Source organism: Hyla sarda, chromosome 9 (genome assembly GCF_029499605.1).
Source record: "Hyla sarda isolate aHylSar1 chromosome 9, aHylSar1.hap1, whole genome shotgun sequence".
Taxonomy (NCBI): Eukaryota; Metazoa; Chordata; class Amphibia; order Anura; family Hylidae; genus Hyla; species Hyla sarda.
Genome location: NC_079197.1, coordinates 20,608,210 through 20,627,634, shown reverse-complemented (window position 1 = coordinate 20,627,634; position 19,425 = coordinate 20,608,210). Strand labels below are relative to the sequence as shown.

The window sequence follows — 19,425 nt, the reverse complement described above, 5'->3', positions numbered from 1 at the left end:
CGGAAAATGTATTTCAGCCACAGCTGGAGCTCTTGAGATTGAATAAAACCAATGACAGAACATCTCTCAGAAAGGCTTATTTGTGAAGATTACGGTTTTCCTCCTTTTCTCCAAGTGCAGAGACAACAAAAATATCACATCACTTGCCTAAGTTCGAATGCAGCAAAGTCCATTGACGGTATTCTTTCATCTTCCATCATATTATCCTACATTATGGAGGCTGGGACGGTCACTTCTCAGCACCATCTATGGGCACCTCAATATATCTACAGTATTTGGAGGCAATATCCTGTATGTTGTATTTGAGAAGAAAAACAAAAACATACTTGCCGAATCCAACACTGGTCCCCCACAGCTTTGGCACGCTCTGGTCCCCACTTTCCCGCCAAACGTAAGCCAATCACATGCTGAGGAGGGACCCTTAAGATAAGAGTCTGATAAGTTCAGTTCCCTGGACTACCCCTTTAAAGGTGTCCTCAGTAACATAATCTGACTAATAAGGGCTATTGTACTTTGAGTATCCTTTTTATTGATCTACGCAGTTTGACAGCAGATTTTTCTGACTATCTTTATATGTATGGTTCCCTGATGAATCTGTATGTGTAGAACAGGAGAAACATGTTAGACTTTTTTTTGGGGAACCCAGAAATCCTTCTTTGGAACACACATTGGGACCATCAGTAGGAACCCACATTGTGTGTGAAAGTATTTTTAATTACTATCTCTTACTACCCAGTGATATTATCTGGCTAACACCCCCTGCATTTACTGGAGGTCCAGTCTACAGTGGTTCATTGCAATAATGTTGCTTGGGTCTGGTAGTGCACAGTGTCTTATTGTTTCCTTTCCTTATTGCTTAGGGAGGGAAGGACACCATAGTTGGGGCCACCCTGTTAAGGAAGTGGGCACTCCTAAAAGCTGGGACAGAGGGCTGGTTTAAGAACAGTCGTGTACAAACCTCTCTTCCCATACCCCCTCCTTATATGCATGGAACTGATTACCGTGGCTGTAAGCAACAGAATGATGGTACCATGGTCTATTGTAGTATTGTGGGGGAAAAGAAGCATAGAGGCAGGCTATGCTGGTGCTTCAGGGTCCTCAGGGTGAGGGGGCTCAGCACTGGTCAATCCCATCGAATAAAGCAACAAGGTAAACTGGAAAAACCACAGCAACTTTAAGATACAGACACAGGAACTAACTAGGTTAGCACAATATACTTTTGAAATACAAGGATTACTGGGCTCAAACATGCAGAACCTGCACCACACTGCAAGAGTCAGTGATATTTAGAGAGAGGCTAACCAAACAGAAACATCTACACCAAAAAATTCCTGAGCTGAGCATTCTGACCAGCTGATCCAGATTAAAGGGGTATTCCGGGCAAAAACATTTTATCCCCTATCCAAAGGATAGGGCATAAGATGTCTGATCGCGGGGGGGGGGGGGGGGGGGCCGCTGCTGAGACCCCCGCGATCTCCCTGCAGCACCCGCTTTCTATGCGGGTGCTGAATCTCCAGTTTCGGAAACCTCCAGGTTTTCCGGGACTGGGGACGTGACATCACGCCACGCCCCCTCCATTCATGTCTATGGGAGGGGGCATGACGCCCCCTCCCATAGACATGAATGGAGGGGGCGTGGCGTGACGTCACGTCCCCAGTCCCGGAAACCCGGAGGTATCCGAAACTGGAGATTCAGCACGCGCATAGACAGCAGGTGCTGCAGGGAGTTCGCGGGGGGTCTCAGCAGTGGGCCCCCCGCGATCAGACATTTAATCCCCTATCCTTTGGATAGGGGATAAAATGTTTTTGCCGGTATACCCCTTTAATAGATCCACGGGCCCACAATAATCGGTCATCTGTGATGCAGCAACTGTCCAAAACAAACTAATAGACAGCAAACAAAATTTCACCATGGGCCCGGCTATTTGTTGTGCATACAAAAGTAGAAAATGGACCCAGCATGACTAAGTAAGTAAAGATCGATTCCAAGCTAAAGTATAGCCTGGCTTGTGATCTATAATAAAGTTACAGCAGATAAAGAATAAATGTTGTCCCACGCTATTTTGCACGCCTGGCATAGTTTCCCAATTACTGTTTCCTCTTGGGATATCCATAGCCCATGATCAGTAATCTCCAGGGTGCTGCTATCCATATAACAGCTTGAATCAGCATCAGCAAAATACTGCATTAAATGAAATGGGATCCAATAAATCTGATGACACAATTTAAAAAACCTGCCTGGTGAAAGTCACATTTGCAGTATAGTTTATTGTATATTAACGCGAGAGGCTGATAGCTTTTGTGCAGCGAGAAGAGGATTTGTAATAGCATGATGTTTTTTTTAGACTCTTAACCTGTCAATTCATTGGGAAATAGTGGCACCCCTGGGGAGCGAGATATAAAGTGCCACGGTAGTATCACTCACTCCTCATGAATTGTTAGTTTGCAGTCTTCTCTGTATTCAGTCTTTTGAATGTCCACACGTTGGCTTGGTATATATCAAAAGGAGAGATTTGAAGGTTTTTGACGGAGGGACTAATAAAAATACTGAAATGAAGCCTTCCTCCAGGAGCACACATAAAATCAGGCTTGCCATATACCATCCGCTTCCTAGGTGCCTTAGGCATTTATAGAACCTCAGTTACCCAAGGATTGAAGAACATAAGGAGCCTGCAGTTGGTGACTTAGGGTTGTATAAGCACTGTGTAGGTCAGACACTTGGAGGGGAATTTATCAATGGTCTTTGTGTAAGTTTTGACAAAAAATTGTTAGAAAGTTTTGAGCAATCGTGTGACTTGTCCTGTGTTGTGCAAAAATTAAGAGCATGGCACAAAAAATTGTGACTTCTTTTTGGATTGATACCTTCCTCAATTGTTTATTGTCCAGTCAAGTCTAATGCCAATATTTATAGAGAGAAATAGTGGAATTTTTGCTCACCGTAAATTCTCTTCCTTTTAGTCCAAAGCAGCAGCAACAAAAGGGAAGATCTAACTTCCTGCAATGATAGGACAGATTATATCAATTGACAATTAAAATGCACAGCCTATATAACACCTACTGCTCCATAGCCTCAATGTGTACTTCTAACAACTACAATTAACAATATCCAAGGTCTGCTGTATAACACTTTTATTGGGTAAGAAATATATGTGTTACTGCTTTGCACTAAAGGAAAGATGGTTTAGAGTGAGTCAAAATTGCTCTTTCCTTTACGTCCTGCAGCAGCAACACCAATAGAGATTTAGCAATGACCCAATAGGGGAGTGGGGTTAGTTTTGTACTGTGGACTGTAGTACCATTCTACTTAAGGCTGGTTGTCTAGATATTGTCATCCGGCCTGTAGTACTTCACAAATGTGAGACATAAACCAAGAGGTAGTTCTACAAGGTTGGTCAGTAGGAATACATTTATTTTCCGCCCATGAGGTAGATACTGCCTATGTAGGGTTATATTACACAAAGGGTTGCTGGGCACTCAAGCACAAATGACAAAAACCCATGGGGGATAACACCAAGCCCCAACTCCCCTCTCCGCCCAGGGGGAAAAGCCCTGTATTGCAAACCCCCCTTAAATAGAACTTAAATTTAATTGGTATACTCTAAAAAGGAAAGCCAAAATATAAGACAACATAACTTGTTGAAAACACGGTCACTTGCTGAGTAAAAAATGATCCCAAACTCTATAATGGCATAGTTCAGTAAGCGTGCCAATAAGTTATCTCTAAAGTGCTCATAGTATTATGGCACTTGACTGAGCTTGAACTTATATCACTCCGTATGGACTGCTTGACGAGACCATTAGCCTCGAGCCCTTGACAAAGCCAACTTGATTGGCGACACCTCGGGGAGGCTAGCTGTCAGGTTTCAATCAGCGGTCCCTATGGAGTGATATAAGTTTAAGCTAACTCAAGTGCCATAATACTATCAGTACTCTAGGGATAACTTATAGGCATTCTTATTGAACGAAGGGAGTTTAACCTCTAAGACCCCTGCAATCTTCAGAACGGGGCCCGTCACTTGCCTCTGTGCCCAATGGCTCCCACCTTCCGGGACAAACTGGTGTCGGCAGTAATGGCCCCGATTAGCCAATCACCAGCTGAGGAAGGACACCCTGTGGCTGGTGATTGGCTGTGTGGCCCATCACTGCCGCGACTAGTTTGTCCCATAAAGTAGGGGCTGGAGTGCGTTGGGGCAAGAGGTAAGAGACAAGCCCCATTCTGGAGATTGCAGGGGGTCCCAGAGGCGGGACTCCCCATGATCCGAAACAAATCCCTTACCCTGAGTTATTACCTAAACCCTTTAAATGTCAAAGTCCCTGTGCACATCAATAGAACAAGGTAGAGATAGACTATTTCCTAGTGGTTATAAGGTGATTCATGGTTGGGTTAGGATACAATTGTCTATTCTTCCGAGAATATGAAATTTAAAGTATTAAAAAAATTACAATTGTATAGAGTTTAGCTCCCCCAACTCTCCTCTCAAGTATTCTCGCCAAAGGCTTTTCTACTTTTGAGTGCAGGTGTGAGATGAAGGTATTGGTCTGGTCTTCAGCACTCTGTATTAGTGAACAGGGTTGTCAAATTTGGACACTTTTTGTACCGTACTTTACTATAACCACATCTCCTACCCCTCAGTAATACAAAATAATCTTTCAGTCTACTTTACTTTGTTTGGGGTAATATTACAAAAGATTTAAGGGAATCCAAAAGACATTATGTAATTTCATCTAGAAAGCAGATGGGACATGTGGTCTCCTTGCTGGCACCATCCAGTGTCCTTTTTGTCTTTTATTTTGTTGGCGCGGGGGGGTGGGGGGCTGCAGTCTACCTTTTTAATATTTTATAATGTATAGTGTATTAATATGGTTTAATGGTTGTGGCTAGGGTATGTTTAATATGGGTTTGGCAGAGAAACTAAATAAAATATTTAATAAAGACCTATGAAGATAAATGTGGGGGGGGGGGGCGGCTGCAGTCTACCTTTTTAATATTTTATAATGTATAGTGTATTAATATGGTTTAATGGTTGTGGCTAGGGTATGTTTATTATGGGTTTGGCAGAGAAACTAAATGAAATCTTTAATAAAGACCTATGAAGATAAATGTGTTTCAATAAGTTCAACGCAGAACAAAAAAAAAAAATCCTTTTCAAAGGTGTCCACAGCATTTAAGAGAATGATGGAGTGGTATAAGAATGGAGTGGACTTTGTAGTAATAATTCTACCCTTTCCAGCGAGTGTATTTTTAGCTTGACCTACAGCATTGTAAAAGCAGTCACATAGTCATTTTCCAAATTCAGTTCCTAAAACCAGGTTGCACACAAGTACCAGATGGCTTAATAGACACGCCAGCAGATAGAGAAAAGCTCAGTGTGCCAACACGTATTGTTCTCCCGTAATTACCCTTATATGTCCAGCATAACTTAGTGTTCTAAGATGAACGACACTATGTTGTTTAATAGTATTATTTCATTTTAATGCAAATTGATATATTTGTACAGTAAATTTATTTCTCTTCTTTGACTAGAACGGAGCTGATCCTGAGGGGAGTGCAGACTCTGGGAGTCTTACTCGGACAACCCTGCCTGACATCTCCCTGGTAAGTATAAATGCCCAGAGATTGATTATTATGGGGATCCATACTGGTGATAAGACTCAAATCGACAAGCTGTGTCATACATTTCCAAGGACAAACATACCCCAGGGGCGTCATGAACATGGTTTATACTGCTGATAGAATCTGCAGCTGGTAGCTACATTGGACAGCTCTGAAAATAGCACCAGAGATTCTACAATGAACCTTTCTACCCCAAGGGCCTACTGCACAATCCTACAAATTAAAAACAATGTTTTATGCATGATCTTTCCATTAATCTGGGCTGCTTGGGGACAGGTTAATAGTATTTTTCACAGGGAGCTAATATAATAGTCCTATTTAAGGAGGGAAGTGATTACGTATGCAGGGATTGATTGGTACAGTCTGTGCTTGTTAACTGCTGACTTACATGATAGCAAATTCATCACCGCCATCTAAATACATTGAAGGCATTATGTCTGCTATAGAGCAATCCTATCTTCTCTCATTATGACTCTGCTACAAAACGATCAATTTAAAGGAGAACTGATGGAAATATTTGTTTGAAGAATTTGTTCTTCATTTAATCTTGAATCACATGTAGAAGCGGTGAGAATTTTAGGAATGAGCTTGTTGCAGTCCTGGGGTTTAGATATACATCTGGGCGGCATGACGGCTCAGTGGTTAGCACTGTTGCCTTGCTGGGGTCCTGAGTTCAAATCCTATCATACGGGATAAGTGTCTTATAAGTTAGTCCCCTCTCAGAGTCAGAAACCTCCTGGCACAACTACTAGTAGACAGTTCAAATAGGTGCGTATATTCAATAAGCCTCGTTCTGTGCTTTAGGTACCCTGTCTATTCAGGTGGTGCTTCTCGTTCAAAATAGACCATAAGCATAAATTCCATAAAGAAAGAAATGACGGAGCACTCACCACTTCAATTGCTGCAGACAGGTACCTCTTTATTTTTCATCACGTACAGTGAACGATAAGGCTTGGGAGCGGGGAAGGTGGATCAGATGTTATGCGGGGGGTTCTTGGGTGCTCACACGGGGCGACAACCGTATTGTGCTGTCGCGCTTCTTCGGGCCCCTGGGGCCCGAAGAAGCGCAACAGCGCGATATGGTCATCGCCCCGTGTGAGCACTCAAGAACCCCCCCGCATAACATCTGGTCCACCTTCCCCGCTGCCAAGCCTTATCGTTTACTGTACGTGATGAAAAATAAAGAGGTACCTGTCTGCAGCAATTGAAGTGGTGAGTGCTCCGTCATTTCTTTCTTTATGGAATTTATGTCTTATAAGTTAAGTTCCCCAGACTACCCCCTTTTTTTTTTTTTTTTTTTTTTTTTTTTTAAAGAAAGCACCCTAAAATCAAAAGCAAAAGTAACATAAGCCAAAAATACTGATGGAAATTTAATAAGGAGAAAAGGTTGTAAAAAAATTCTTGAGCTCCCTATTGTTTATCATGTGGTTCATGGGTCTGGATGCCATTTGACAACCACAATACATGTCATATACTTCAGCGTGTTTGTGTTCTACAGACAGCATCCACATGTGATATACTAATATATTGTTGTGATTTTGTTCACATGTACATTTACATTGTAGTGTGTATGGAATATAGAACATATCAGGGCTCATAATTTTTTTAAATAATTGCAGGATGATGTCAACTCATTCCTTGATGAGCCCCCCGCATACAGACCACCTCCCCCGATACCCACAGAAGAAGCTCCTGCAGTTCTTCGAAGACAGGGTGGGGAGCGAGCTCCACGTCCTTCCTCCGGGTCATCTCAGTCGGGGCTCTTCTTTACTGCTCCATCTCACCCTAGTCCTCCTCGTCCTCCATCTTCTACATCACTCTCAACCCCAAGCCCCCCACTACCCCCTCTCACTACCCCCCCAGCCTCTCCTCAATCACAGATCCCAAACCAACCAATATATGCTACGATTTCACCCAAAAACCAGACCCCTATATGCCCTGTGACCCAGCTGGCTCTGGTCACGCAGCTACCTCTGACCCCCTTCCCAAGAGTTCAGTCACCAACTAGATTAAAGCCTGTGGTTGAGAGCCCCCCTCAGCCATCCTCCCCTACACACAAAGAAGCATTAGACCCCCACACGAGTCAACATTTTGTAATGGTGGAAGTCCATCGACCCAATAGTGAACCTGATGTGAATGAAATCCGAGCTGTTCCACAAACTCGAGGTAAGATTCGTTTAAAGGGGTACTCCGCCACTCAGCGTTTGGAACAAAATGTTCCAAAAGCTTAGAGTCAGCGCCGAAACTCGTGATGTCATAGCCCCACCCCCTCAATGCAAGTCTATGGGAGGGGGCGTGAAAGGTCAATAGACTTGCATTGAGGGGGGGGGAGCGTGAAATCATGAGGGGGTGGGGCTATGACATCACGAGCTCCCGGCGCCGGCTCTAAGCGTTTGGAACATTTTGTTCCAAACGCTGAGCAGCGGAGTACCCCTTTAAGCTTTTTTTTTCTTTCATGTACAGAAGTCCCAGCAGTTTCATACTAGAATCTTATATACGCTGTGTTGTCACCGTACGGTTCATATGGAATCTGACTAAAGAAAAACATACTTGTGTCTCTGTATGAAAACAAAGGTGCAGAATTGTGCTCAAGGGTAGACACCAAATAACAGTGGTTGTACTTAGTGGTGTATTTCTTTACATCCAACCAGTGGTGTATCATTTCTGCTGCCCCGCTTAAAGGGGTATTCCAGAATTTATTTATTTTATTTGACTGTGCTACAGGCGCTGTAAAGTTAGTGTAGTTCATAATATAGTGTCTGTACCTGTGTTTGATGGATGGCCTTTCAATTCTTATGTGATCTTTGCCCCAATGTTTATTTTTAACATCATACAAAATAAGTGTCGTCTCAGGTTTTCCCAGGTTGCAGTGCTGCCCGAGATATTACATCACTAGCTAGGTGTTGAAAGCGAGCCTGTCTGTGCTTCAGTGGTAGAGCGACAGGTTGTAATATGGTCATGTACATGAGGCTTCATTGGATGGGTCCCAGTGATGGTGTTTTGAGTTAGGAAGCTTGAAAAGGGTTTTATGTCCTTGAATAGGAACAGGAACCGGGTGCAAAAATCAGCCCTCAGCTCTTTTCTGGTCCAGTGCTGCTCCAGAGTGCCCCCTGGTGGAAATGCTGCAATGATGTCCCTGTAAACCAGTGCTTCGCAACCAGTGTGCCACCAGCTGTTGCAAAACTGCAACTCCCAGCATGCCCGGACAGCCGTTGGCTGTCCGGGCATGCTGGGAGTTGTAGTTTTGCAACATCTGGAGGAACACAGTTTGGAGACCACTGCCATATATGCCAATCGGCCTTAAAGGGGTACTCTGGTCGAAAAAAAATGTTTTAAATCAACTGGTGCCAGAAAGTTTAACAGATTTGTAAATTTCTTCTATAAAAAAAAAATATATATATTTATTCTTCCAGTAATTTTTAGCAGCTGTATGCTACACAGGAAATTCTTTACTTTTTTTCATTTTCTTTTTGTTTTGGCCACAGTGCTCTCTGCTGACACCTGATGCCCGTATCAGGAACTGCCCAGAGCAGGAGAAAATCCTCATAGCAATCCTATGCTGCTCTGGACAGTTCCTGACACGGACAGAGGTGTCAGCAGAGAGCACTGTGGACAAGACAAAAAAGAAATTCAAGAAGCAAAGCAAAGCAGCATACAGCTGCTAATAACTATTGGAAGGATAAAGATTTTTTAATATAAGTAATTTACAAATCTGTTTAACTTTCTGGCATCAGTTCATTTAAAAAAAAAAAAAGTTTTCCACCGGAGTACCCCTTTAAGCTGTTCGGGGATGCTGGGAGTTGTAGTTTTGCAACAGCTGGAGGCACCCTGGTTGGGAAACACTGCTGTAAACACTATGCCCTCAGCACTGACCTGCGTAGTTCATGAAGATACCACTGAGGCCAGTTGTTGCCTTCAAGGTCCCATACTCAGTGTATAGGGACATCATTGTCAGCATTGTCAGCTCAGGGACTTAGGACTAGTGGCAGCACTGGACTGGTGGCAAACTGGGGTGTGTGTGCAGGCATTTTGTGTTTTATTTTGTAACCTAATCCCTGCCCCATGCAATTTTATTTAAAAACAAAATTCATAAAAAGTCATTAAAGGGGTACTCCGGTGAAAAACACTTTTTTTTAAATCAACTGGTGCCAGAAGGTTAAACAGATTTGTAAATGACTTCTATTAAAAAAAATCTTAATCCTTCCAGTACTTATTAGTTGCTGTATGATCCACAGGAAGCCCTTTTCTTTTTGAATTTCCTTTCCGTCTGACCACAGTGCTCTCTGCTGACACCTCTGTCCAGTTTAGGAACTGTCCAGAGCAGGAGCAAATCCCCATAGAAAACCTATCCTGCTCTGGACAGTTCATAAAATAAACAGAGGTGTCAGCAGAGAGCACTGTGGTCAGACAGAAAGGAAATTTAAGAAGAAAAGAACTTCCTGTGGAGCATACAGCAGCTAATAAGTACGGGAAGGATTAAGATTTTTTAATAGAAGTAATTTGCAAATCTGTTTAACTTTCTTGCGCCAGTTGATTTAAAAAAAATAAATAAATGTTTTCCAGTGGAGAACCCCTTTAAGGTACATTCACACAGTGTATTTTGAGGCTCACAAATACGTTTCAAAATGAGCCTATTTCCAAACCTTTTTTTTCTGGCATTGCACTGTCATTTTATGCAAGTCATTTCTTTGCTTGAAATGTTCAAGTGTTTTTGAGGTGTTTATGTGCAAAACTAAAATATATCTAACATTTTTTTACATGTAAATGGCCCAAAAACAATTACTATGCACTTATTATTACGGCTGGTATAATTTTGACAGTAAAATTTAACTACATAGGAATCCATTGAATCCATTGTATTTATCAGGAAAAAGGGTGCATACACGTAGTGGCCGAGACATTGTAACCACAGTGCAATTTACCGCTAACTGCGGCACTTCGCAGGTACTTACCACAGTTTCAGGTTGCTAGTACGGGTGAAGCCCGCCAATTAGGATTAAATTGGATGCGGTTAACACAACTTGGGTGCAACATGTATGGGCCCCCTGAGGTTACAGCTCAGTCTGGTCTTTACAGCTCGCTTTGAATCAGACAAAAAAAAAAAATGTAAGACTTTTTGTAATGGTTGGACAATAATGAGCAGAACACATACAGCAAAGGAAAAAAGTATTTGATCTGGTTATGATTTTCTACGTTTGCCCATTGACATAGAAATAAATGGTCGGTCTATAATTTAATGGTCGGTTTATTTTAACAGTGAGAGACAGAACAACAACAACAAAATGCAGAAAAACGCATTTCAGGTTACAAATTAATTTACATTTTACTCAGTGAAATAAGTATTTGATCCCCTATCAGTCTGCAAGATTTCTGGCCCCCTTGTATCTTTTATACAGGTAACAAACTGAGATTAGGAGCACTCTTTTAAAGGGAGTGCTTCTAATCTCAGCTTGTTACCTGTATAAAAGGCCCCTGTCCTTAGAAGTAATCAATCAGACTCCAAACTTTCCACCATGGTCAAGACTATCAGTGTCTAGACCAGTGTTCCCTAACCAGGGTACCTCCAGCTGTTGCAAAACTACAACTCCCAGCATGCCCGGACAGCCAATGAAGGCACACTGGTTAGGAAACACTGGTCTAGGTTGTAAACCACCCAGTACTTTTTTCATGCATGTCTATATTCTACATATTACCAACTAATCATTATTTATAATTATTATTATTTAGTTATATACCGTTCTTGGTTCCACATCACGTTACATTTGATAAAGGTTAAAAGGGTACTCCGGTGGAAAATTTTTTTTAGGTCTTTATAAGTCAACTGGTGCCAGAAAGTTAAAGAGATTTGTAAATTACTTCTATTAAAAGATCTTTACCCTTCCTGTACTTTTTAGCAACTGTATGCTACCGAGGAAATTCTGTTCTTTTTGAATTTCTTTTTTGTGTTGTCCACAGTGCTCTCTGCTGACACCTCTGTCCGTGTCAGGAACTGTCCAGAGCAGCATAGGTTTGCTATGGGGATTTTCTCCTGCTCTGGACAGTTCCTGACACGGACAGACAGAGGTGTCAGCAGAGAGCACTGTGGACAAGACAAAAAAGAAATTCAAAAAGAACAGAATTTCCTCTGTAGCATACAGCTGCTAAAAAGTACAGGAAGGGTAAAGATTTTTTAATAGAAGTCAATTACAAATCTGTTTCTAACTTTCTGGCACCAGTTCATTAAAAAAAAAAAAAAAGTTTTCCACCGGAGTACCCCTTTAAAATACATAATACAAACGCAGGTACAATGAACATGTCAGACTAGATAACAGACTGATACAGAGGGAGAGAGGGCCCTGTCTGCAAATCTACAAGGAGTAGAGAGGGAAACAGTAGGTGAGGGGGGCAGCTGGTCGGCTGTGAGAAGGTCGGGAAGGCTAGCCATTCATAGTGCAGTGGTAGCAGGGTTATGGAAGGTCATAGGCATACTTATAGAGATGGGTCTACAGGTTGCTCTTGAAGGTCTTGATGGTGGGGGAGCGACGAACATGTCACCGTAGCGAGTTCCAATATATTGGGAAATTGTAAAAAGAGAAAAAAACAGGAGGAGAGCGCCTCGTGTAATTCCATGGGATTACCCCAAAACACGAACCCCAGTGTAAATTGGGCTGCAGCCTGCAGGATCTGGCCGGGTTCTCGGTCTGAGGTTGGCAAGGTTATGAGTAAACATGTATTATATTAAAGGGGTACTCCGCTGCTCAGTGTTTGGAACAAACTATTCCGAACGCTGGAGCCGGCGCCGGGAGCTCGTGGCGTCATAGCCCCGCCCCCTCATGACGTTACGCCCCACCCCCTCAATGCAAGTCTATGGGAGGGGGCGTGACGGCTGTCACGCCCCCTCCCATAGACTTGCATTGAGGGGGCGGAGCGTAACATTATGATGGAGCGGGGCTATGACGCCACAAGCTCCCGATGCCGTTGTTCCAAACACTGAGCAGCGGAGTACCCCTTTAATATAATACATGTTTACCATGCACATTGAGATACAGACATGTTTTTATCAATCGAAATAAGGTACATTACCCCGTTTGTCATGCCCCATTCTGGGCCGACCCCTGACCTCTGCATTTAGCACCTTTTTCTGTTATTTAAAAGACACTTTACTGGATGTACCTAGACAATATCTCTGCAATTGAGAAAGGGGGAACTTTCTCCCAAAACGCGTCTTGCATGTCTGTCATCTCATTTCAACTTTACTTCATTCGACTGGAACTCGATCTCGATCAGCGCCACAGCAGATCACAATTTTCCTGCACCTTTCTACCCTATGTATTGGGGGCAGCACGTAAGAAGTCTTGTAGAAGGTTATGTGAGGTACGGAAGAGGGGAGAAGATCATGGCCGGGGATGTATGGAGGGGAAAGGTTGTGGATGTGTAGGTTGTGGTGAAGTTTAAATTAAATTAGTTGGGCAACGGGTAGACATTGAAGGGATTATCAGAGGGGAGAGGAGATCAGTGGATTAGTCAAGCAGCAGAGTTGAGGATGGATTTGAAGGGAAAGAGTGTTTATTGGAAGACCACAGAAGAGAATGTTGCAATAGTCCAAGTGAGAGATGATCAGGGCATGTACCAATAATCTAGTTGAGAAACGTCGAAGGTGACCCCAAGGCAGTGGACTTGTGGTCCTGGAGAGATAGTGGAGCGATTGACTGTGATTGATAGATTGGCTGGAGGGGCTGGAGAGAGACAGAGGAAAAATTACCAATTCCGTTTTCTCCATGTTGAATTTGAGAAAGCGGGAGGAAAATAAAAAAGATACAGCTGACAGACAATCTTTTGGATAAAAGAGAGGTGACAAATCGTCGGAACATAGAGTTATTAAACATTCCTGTGCTGTAGGGCCAGAACAACATTACTGCAGCCCATAGAAACTAATTATATTCCAGAAACCCTTCTGTTTCTAGCAAAATATGTCAGCGTACAAATTGGGTGTAAATGTAAATTCATTATCTAGATGCTGGGCTGACTAGGAGCATAATTGTAATGTATAAACCCAGATGAATCCAGGCCAAACTATAAAAGAAATGACAGCTGCATAATGTATCTAGGAAGGAATCCATGGCAGATATCGCCCCCTAGTGCTTGCACTGGATAGTTTCATGAGAATCACTTTGTGCTGATCTAGTACACTGAGAGCTTTTGCTTGACTTCATTTTATCTTCAACTTCTTAAAACTTTTGTAGCTCTCATCGTTTGTGCAGAGTGTTTGGAGGTCTTCAGTAGAGATGAGCGAACTTACAGTAAATTCAATTCGTCACGAACTTCTCGGCTCGGCAGTTGATGACTTTCCCTGCATAAATTGGTTCAGTTTTCAGGTGCTCCGATGGGCTGGAAAAGGTGGATACAGTCCTAGGAGACTCTTTCCTAGGACTGTATCCACCTTTTCCAGCCCATCGGAGCACCTGAAAGCTGAACTAATTAATGCAGGATAAGTCATCAACTGCCGAGCCGATAAGTTCGTGACTAATTGAATTTACTGTAAGTTCGCTCATCTCTAGTCTTCAGATATAGAGGAAGAGGTGGTAGAGGGATGTGCAGCTGGTACTATCAGAGCTCCTAGTACCTGCTGCACAGAGAGTTGCTGAACTGCATCATAGGGGTTATCCAGGAATAATATTATTATTATTATTATAAATAATGATAATATTATTAATAGTATTATTATCATTATTATAATAATTATAAACAATAAAAACAGTAATAATTCTAATATATATGAAGATTATTATTATTGTAAATAATAATATTAATAGTATTATTATTATCATTATTATAATAATCATAAACAATAAAAACAGTAATAATTCTAATATATATGAAGATTATTATTATTAATAATAATCTTCATATATATATATATATATATTAGAATTATTACTGTTTTTATTTAGGATTATTATAATAATGATAATAATACTATTAATATTATTATTTATAATAATAATAATCTTCATATATATTAGAATTATTACAGTTTTTATTGTTTATGATTATTATAATAATGATATTAATACTAGTAGTAATTAGTATTATTGTTTTTATTATAATAATAATAATAATAATAATAATAAAAACAACTGTGGTATTACAATTTGGCTCTATTCACTTCAATGGAACTGAGCTGCAATACCACACACAACCTGAGAACAGGGGTGGTGCTGTTTTTGGAAGAAAACAGCTCTTTTTCTCTAATCCTCAATACCCTCTTTAAAAGGGGTTTGCCAATTAAACAGATTTCAGAGCCGATTTCTTCCAAAAACAGTGCCACACGTCATCAGGTTGTGTGTGGTATTACAATGTGGCTCCATTAACTTTAATGGAACGGAGATGCAATACCACATACAACCTAAAGACAAGAGTGGCACTGTTTTTGGAAGAAATCGGCTCTGAAATCAGTTTAATTGGCAAACCCCTTTTTAAAGAGGTTATTCAGGATTGGAAAACCAGAGCCAATTTCTTCCCCAAACAGCACCACTTCTGTTCTCAGGTTGTGTGTGGTATTTGCAGCTGAGTTTCATTGAAATTAATGGAGCCAAGTTGTAATACCACACACAGCCTGTGGACAGGGGTGGTGCTGTTTTCGGAAGGAATCAGCTCTCTTTTTCTATTGCTGGATAACTTCTTTAAAGGGGTACTCCGGTGGAAAACTTTTTTTTTATTTTTTTTTTTTTAATCAACTGGTGCCAGAAAGTTAAACAGATTTGTTAATTACTTCTATTAAAAAATCCTTCCATTACTTATTAGCTGCTAAATACTACAGAGGAAATTCTTTTCTTTTTGGAACACAGAGCTCTCTGCTGACATCATGAGCACAGTGCTCTCTGCTGACATCTCTGTCCATTTTAGGAACTTTCCAGAGCAGCATATGTTTGCTATGGGGATTTTCTCCTTCTCTGGACAGTTCTTAAAATAGACTGAGATGTCAGCAGAGAGCACTGTGCTCGTGATTCAGCAGAGAGCACTGTGTTCCAAAAAGAAAATAATTTCCTCTGTAGTATTCAGCAGCTAATAAGTACTGGAAGGATAAAGATTTTTTAATAGAAGTCATTTACACATCTGTTTAACTTTCTGGCACCAGTTGATTTAACTCTCCTTCAATATTGTATTGCATCCATACATTACGCTAGTGTTTCCTAATCAGGGTGCCTCCAGCAGTTGCAAAACTACAACTCCCAGCATGCCCGGACAGCCGTCGGCTGTCCGGGCATGCTGGGAGTTGTAGTTTTGCAACTGCTGGAGGCACCCTGGTTGGGAAACACTGCATTACGCGCTATTGTACCCATAAGCGATGGATATTTTATGCAAGGTGTTTATAAAGCGTATAGTTTACTCACATGACATGCCCTTCTGTCATTTTCTTTTTAGCGGTCTTGCCGACATCGCCCCCGGCCTCCCTTTCCCAGCTATCAGACAGTGGGCAGACCCTCAGCGAGGACAGCGGTGTGGACGCAGGGGAAGTATGCGGGGGCAGCAAAAACAGCAGCCCCCAGCCTCAAAAATCCAGAGGAGCTGAGAACATGGCAAAACCTGTAAGGAAAAGACAATTTAGTATTTTGTGATTGAGCTGAGGTAACAAGTGTATTTTAAAGGGGTACTCTGATGGAAAAAATTTTTAAATATTTTTTTTTTTAAATCAACTGGTGCCAGAAAGTTAAACAGATTTGTAAATTACTTCTATTTAAAAATCTTAATCCTTCCAGTACTTATCAGCTGCTGTATACACCACAGGAAGTTCTTTTCTTTTTGAATTTCCTTTCTGTCTGGCCACAGTGCTCTCTGCTGACACCTCTGTCCATGTCAGGAACTGTCCAGAGCAGGAGCAAATCCCCAAAGCAAACCTATCCTGTTCTGGACAGTTCCTGACATGGACAGAGGTGTCAGCAGAGAGCACTGTGGTCAGACTGGAAATAAATTAAAAAGGAAAAGAACTTCCAGTGGAGCATAACAGGAGCTGATAAGTACTGGAAGGATTAAGATTTTTAAATAGAAGTCATTGACAAATCTGTTTAACTTTCTGGCACCAGCTGATTAAAAAAATATTTTCCACTGGAGTACCCCTTTAAAGAAGCACTCTTTTTTCTGCTTATATATATATTGCAGCACAGGTTTTTATTAAAGAATAATGTAGAGGTTCTTGTGTATGCCTTGGGCTTACCCTTTTTTCTGACATGACAGGCATGGGGATTTTCACCATACTGATTCTATTTTAAAACAGAAATGATTTCCATATACTGCCTACATTTCCCATGATTCATCTGGCTTTTCAGGGAGGGGGTGGAGTCTCATCACTGAAATTTACCCCGCAAGACCAACCAAATCACCTGGCTAGACTCCAGCAACCACAAGCCTAAACTACTGAGACTCATAAGTGGGTTGGGGGTCAGTTCACATTACAGGCAGTTTTGATGTGTTTTCTTATTCAAATTGCCTTCTTTTTTAAAGAAATATAGCTACGAGGAGAAAGTGATTTGACCTAAAAAAGCCAAAGAGGTGTTTAATGAAGATTTGAAGTCTTCAGGCTGTGTTCACATGTTGCATCTCTGCAACAGCAAAAATACAACGTGAACATAGCCTCTAGTGTATAACTACTATATATCCTGATCCCATAGAAATAACAGCAGTATACAGATAGAGCTAAAGGGGAGCTTGTCTACCTACTATATATCCTGATCCCATAGAAATAACAGCAGTATACAGATAGAGCTAAAGGGGAGGTTGTCTACCTACTATATATCCTGATCCCATAGAAATAACAGCAGTATACAGATAGAGCTAAAGGGGATGTTGTCTACCTACTATATATCCTGATCCCATAGAAATAACAGCAGTATACAGATAGAGCTAAAGGGGAAGTTGTCTACCTACTATATATCCTGATCCCATAGAAATAACAGCAGTATACAGATAGAGCTAAAGGGGAGGTTGTCTACCTACTATATATCTTGATCCCATAGTGATAGCAGAAGCAGTATACAGATAGAGCTGGAGGAGAGGTGTATAACTACTTTATCTCCATATTCCATAGAAACAGCAGCAGTATACAGATAGAGCTGGTGGGAAGGTGTGTAGCTACTATATATCCTGATCCCATAGAGATAGCAGCAGCAGTATACAGAGAGAGCTGAAGGGGAGATGTATAACTACTATATATCTTGATCCCATAGAGATCACAGCAGCAGTATACAGATATAGCTGAAGGGGAGGTGTATATCTACTATATATCCTGACCCCATAGAGATAGGAGCAGTACACAGAAAGAGCTGAAGGGGAGGTATATAACTACTATATATACTGATCCCATAGATATAGCAGCAGCAGTATACAGATAGGGCTGAGCAGGGAGGTTTATAACTACTATATATGCTGATCCTACAGAGATAGCAGCAGTATACGGATAGAGCTGGGTAGGGAGGGGTCTGGGAAGTAGCAGGGACATATGATAGGTGATGATGTCATCCTGTAGTTCACAGATAGTCAGCTGACTCAGGACTGACTACTTTCCCTGAGACATTAAACACTTTGATCTTTAGACTGATGATCACATGACTCAGTTGCAGTAATGAATCACACTGATGCAGCTGTGCTGGAATCACACTGATGCAGCTGTAGGACTAGTGCTGATTAATTTGCACGATTTGGGCAAAAGAAAAAACAACATGGAGTGCTTCTTTAAAGGAAACTGGTCACCACAGTATTGAACAGTGGTCTCCAACCTGCGGACTTCCAGATGTTGCAAAACTAGAATTCCCAGCATGTTGTAGTTGTAGTTGTGCAACATCTGGAGGTCCGCAGGTTGAAGACCACAGGTATAGAAGATAAATAGCTGAGCAGATTGATAGTTTATGGGGAAATATTCAGTGCAGCATGTAACTTACTGACTGAATTACTTACTCATTCTGGGCTTAGAAGTCCAGTGGGCGGTCCTACTTAGTGATGGGCATGTATACAGAGACAGCTGTCAGTCACTGATTAGCACCGCCCACTGGACTCCTAAACCCAGAATGAGGAGGGGCATATATATATTTTTATATATATATATATATATATATATATATATATATATAGTATACATAGTAATGTCTAGGACAGTGGTCTCCAAACTGCTAACCTCCAGTTGTTGCAAAACAAGAACTCCCAGCATGTGAGTTGTAGTTTTGCAACATCTGGGAGGTCCACAGTTTGGAGACCACTGTTACAGTGGTGCCCAAACAGTAGCCCTCCAGATGTTGCCAAACTACAACTCTCAGCATGCCTAGACTGCCCAGGCATGCTGGGAGTTGTAGTTATGTAACATGTGTCCCTTCAGATTTAGCAATTTTCATGAAATTGTTGAAAATTGCTGCTCTACTTTGAAGCCCTCTAATTTTTTCAAAAAGAAAAAATATGTCCATTTTATGATGCCAACATAAAGTGGACATATTGTATTTGTGAATAAAAATAAAATTTATTGGGAATCTCCATTTTCCTTACAAGTAGAGAGCTTCAAAATTAGAAAAACGCAAAATTTTCATGAAATTTGGGGATTTTTCACCAAAAACGTATGCAAGTAACGCCGAAATTTTATCACCAAAATAAAGTAGAATATGTCACAAAAGCAATCTCAGAATCAGAATATTCGGTAAAAGCATCTTAGAGTTATTAATTCGTAAAGCGACGGTGGTCAGAATTGCGAAAAAGGGCTCAGTCCTTAAGGTGAAAAAGGGCTGCATCCTTAAGGGGTTAAAGACCACTGGTCTAGGACCACCTGTAGTATTGCAGTTTGTACTCTGTTTA

General features: G+C 41.4%; 1 protein-coding gene and 1 long non-coding RNA gene across 14 annotated transcripts in view; one reads left to right on the top strand and one right to left on the bottom strand.

Annotated features, from left to right (window-relative positions):
• The window catches only part of LOC130291252 (uncharacterized), a 200,850-nt gene that overhangs the window by 150,087 nt on the left and 31,338 nt on the right, over nt 1-19,425 (bottom strand). For 10 of the 12 annotated variants that reach the window (XR_008847840.1, XR_008847838.1, XR_008847847.1 and 7 more), the window contains 3 exons: nt 15,987-16,179; nt 10,566-10,693; nt 2,937-2,994 (listed from right to left, as the gene is read on the bottom strand). This is a non-coding gene — a long non-coding RNA (uncharacterized LOC130291252). Of the gene's footprint in view, nt 1-2,936; nt 2,995-10,565; nt 10,694-13,222; nt 13,329-15,986; nt 16,180-19,425 lie in introns of all 12 variants that reach the window. The other 2 variants (XR_008847848.1, XR_008847849.1) reach the window with 2 other exon arrangements.
• WHRN (whirlin) overlaps nt 1-19,425 on the top strand; it is a 134,809-nt gene that overhangs the window by 111,440 nt on the left and 3,944 nt on the right. For both annotated transcript variants that reach the window (XM_056539829.1, XM_056539830.1), the window contains exons 10-12: nt 5,524-5,595; nt 7,233-7,779; nt 16,018-16,181. In XM_056539829.1, the coding sequence (XP_056395804.1) occupies nt 5,524-5,595; nt 7,233-7,779; nt 16,018-16,181 (783 nt within the window). The remainder of the gene's footprint in view (nt 1-5,523; nt 5,596-7,232; nt 7,780-16,017; nt 16,182-19,425) is intronic.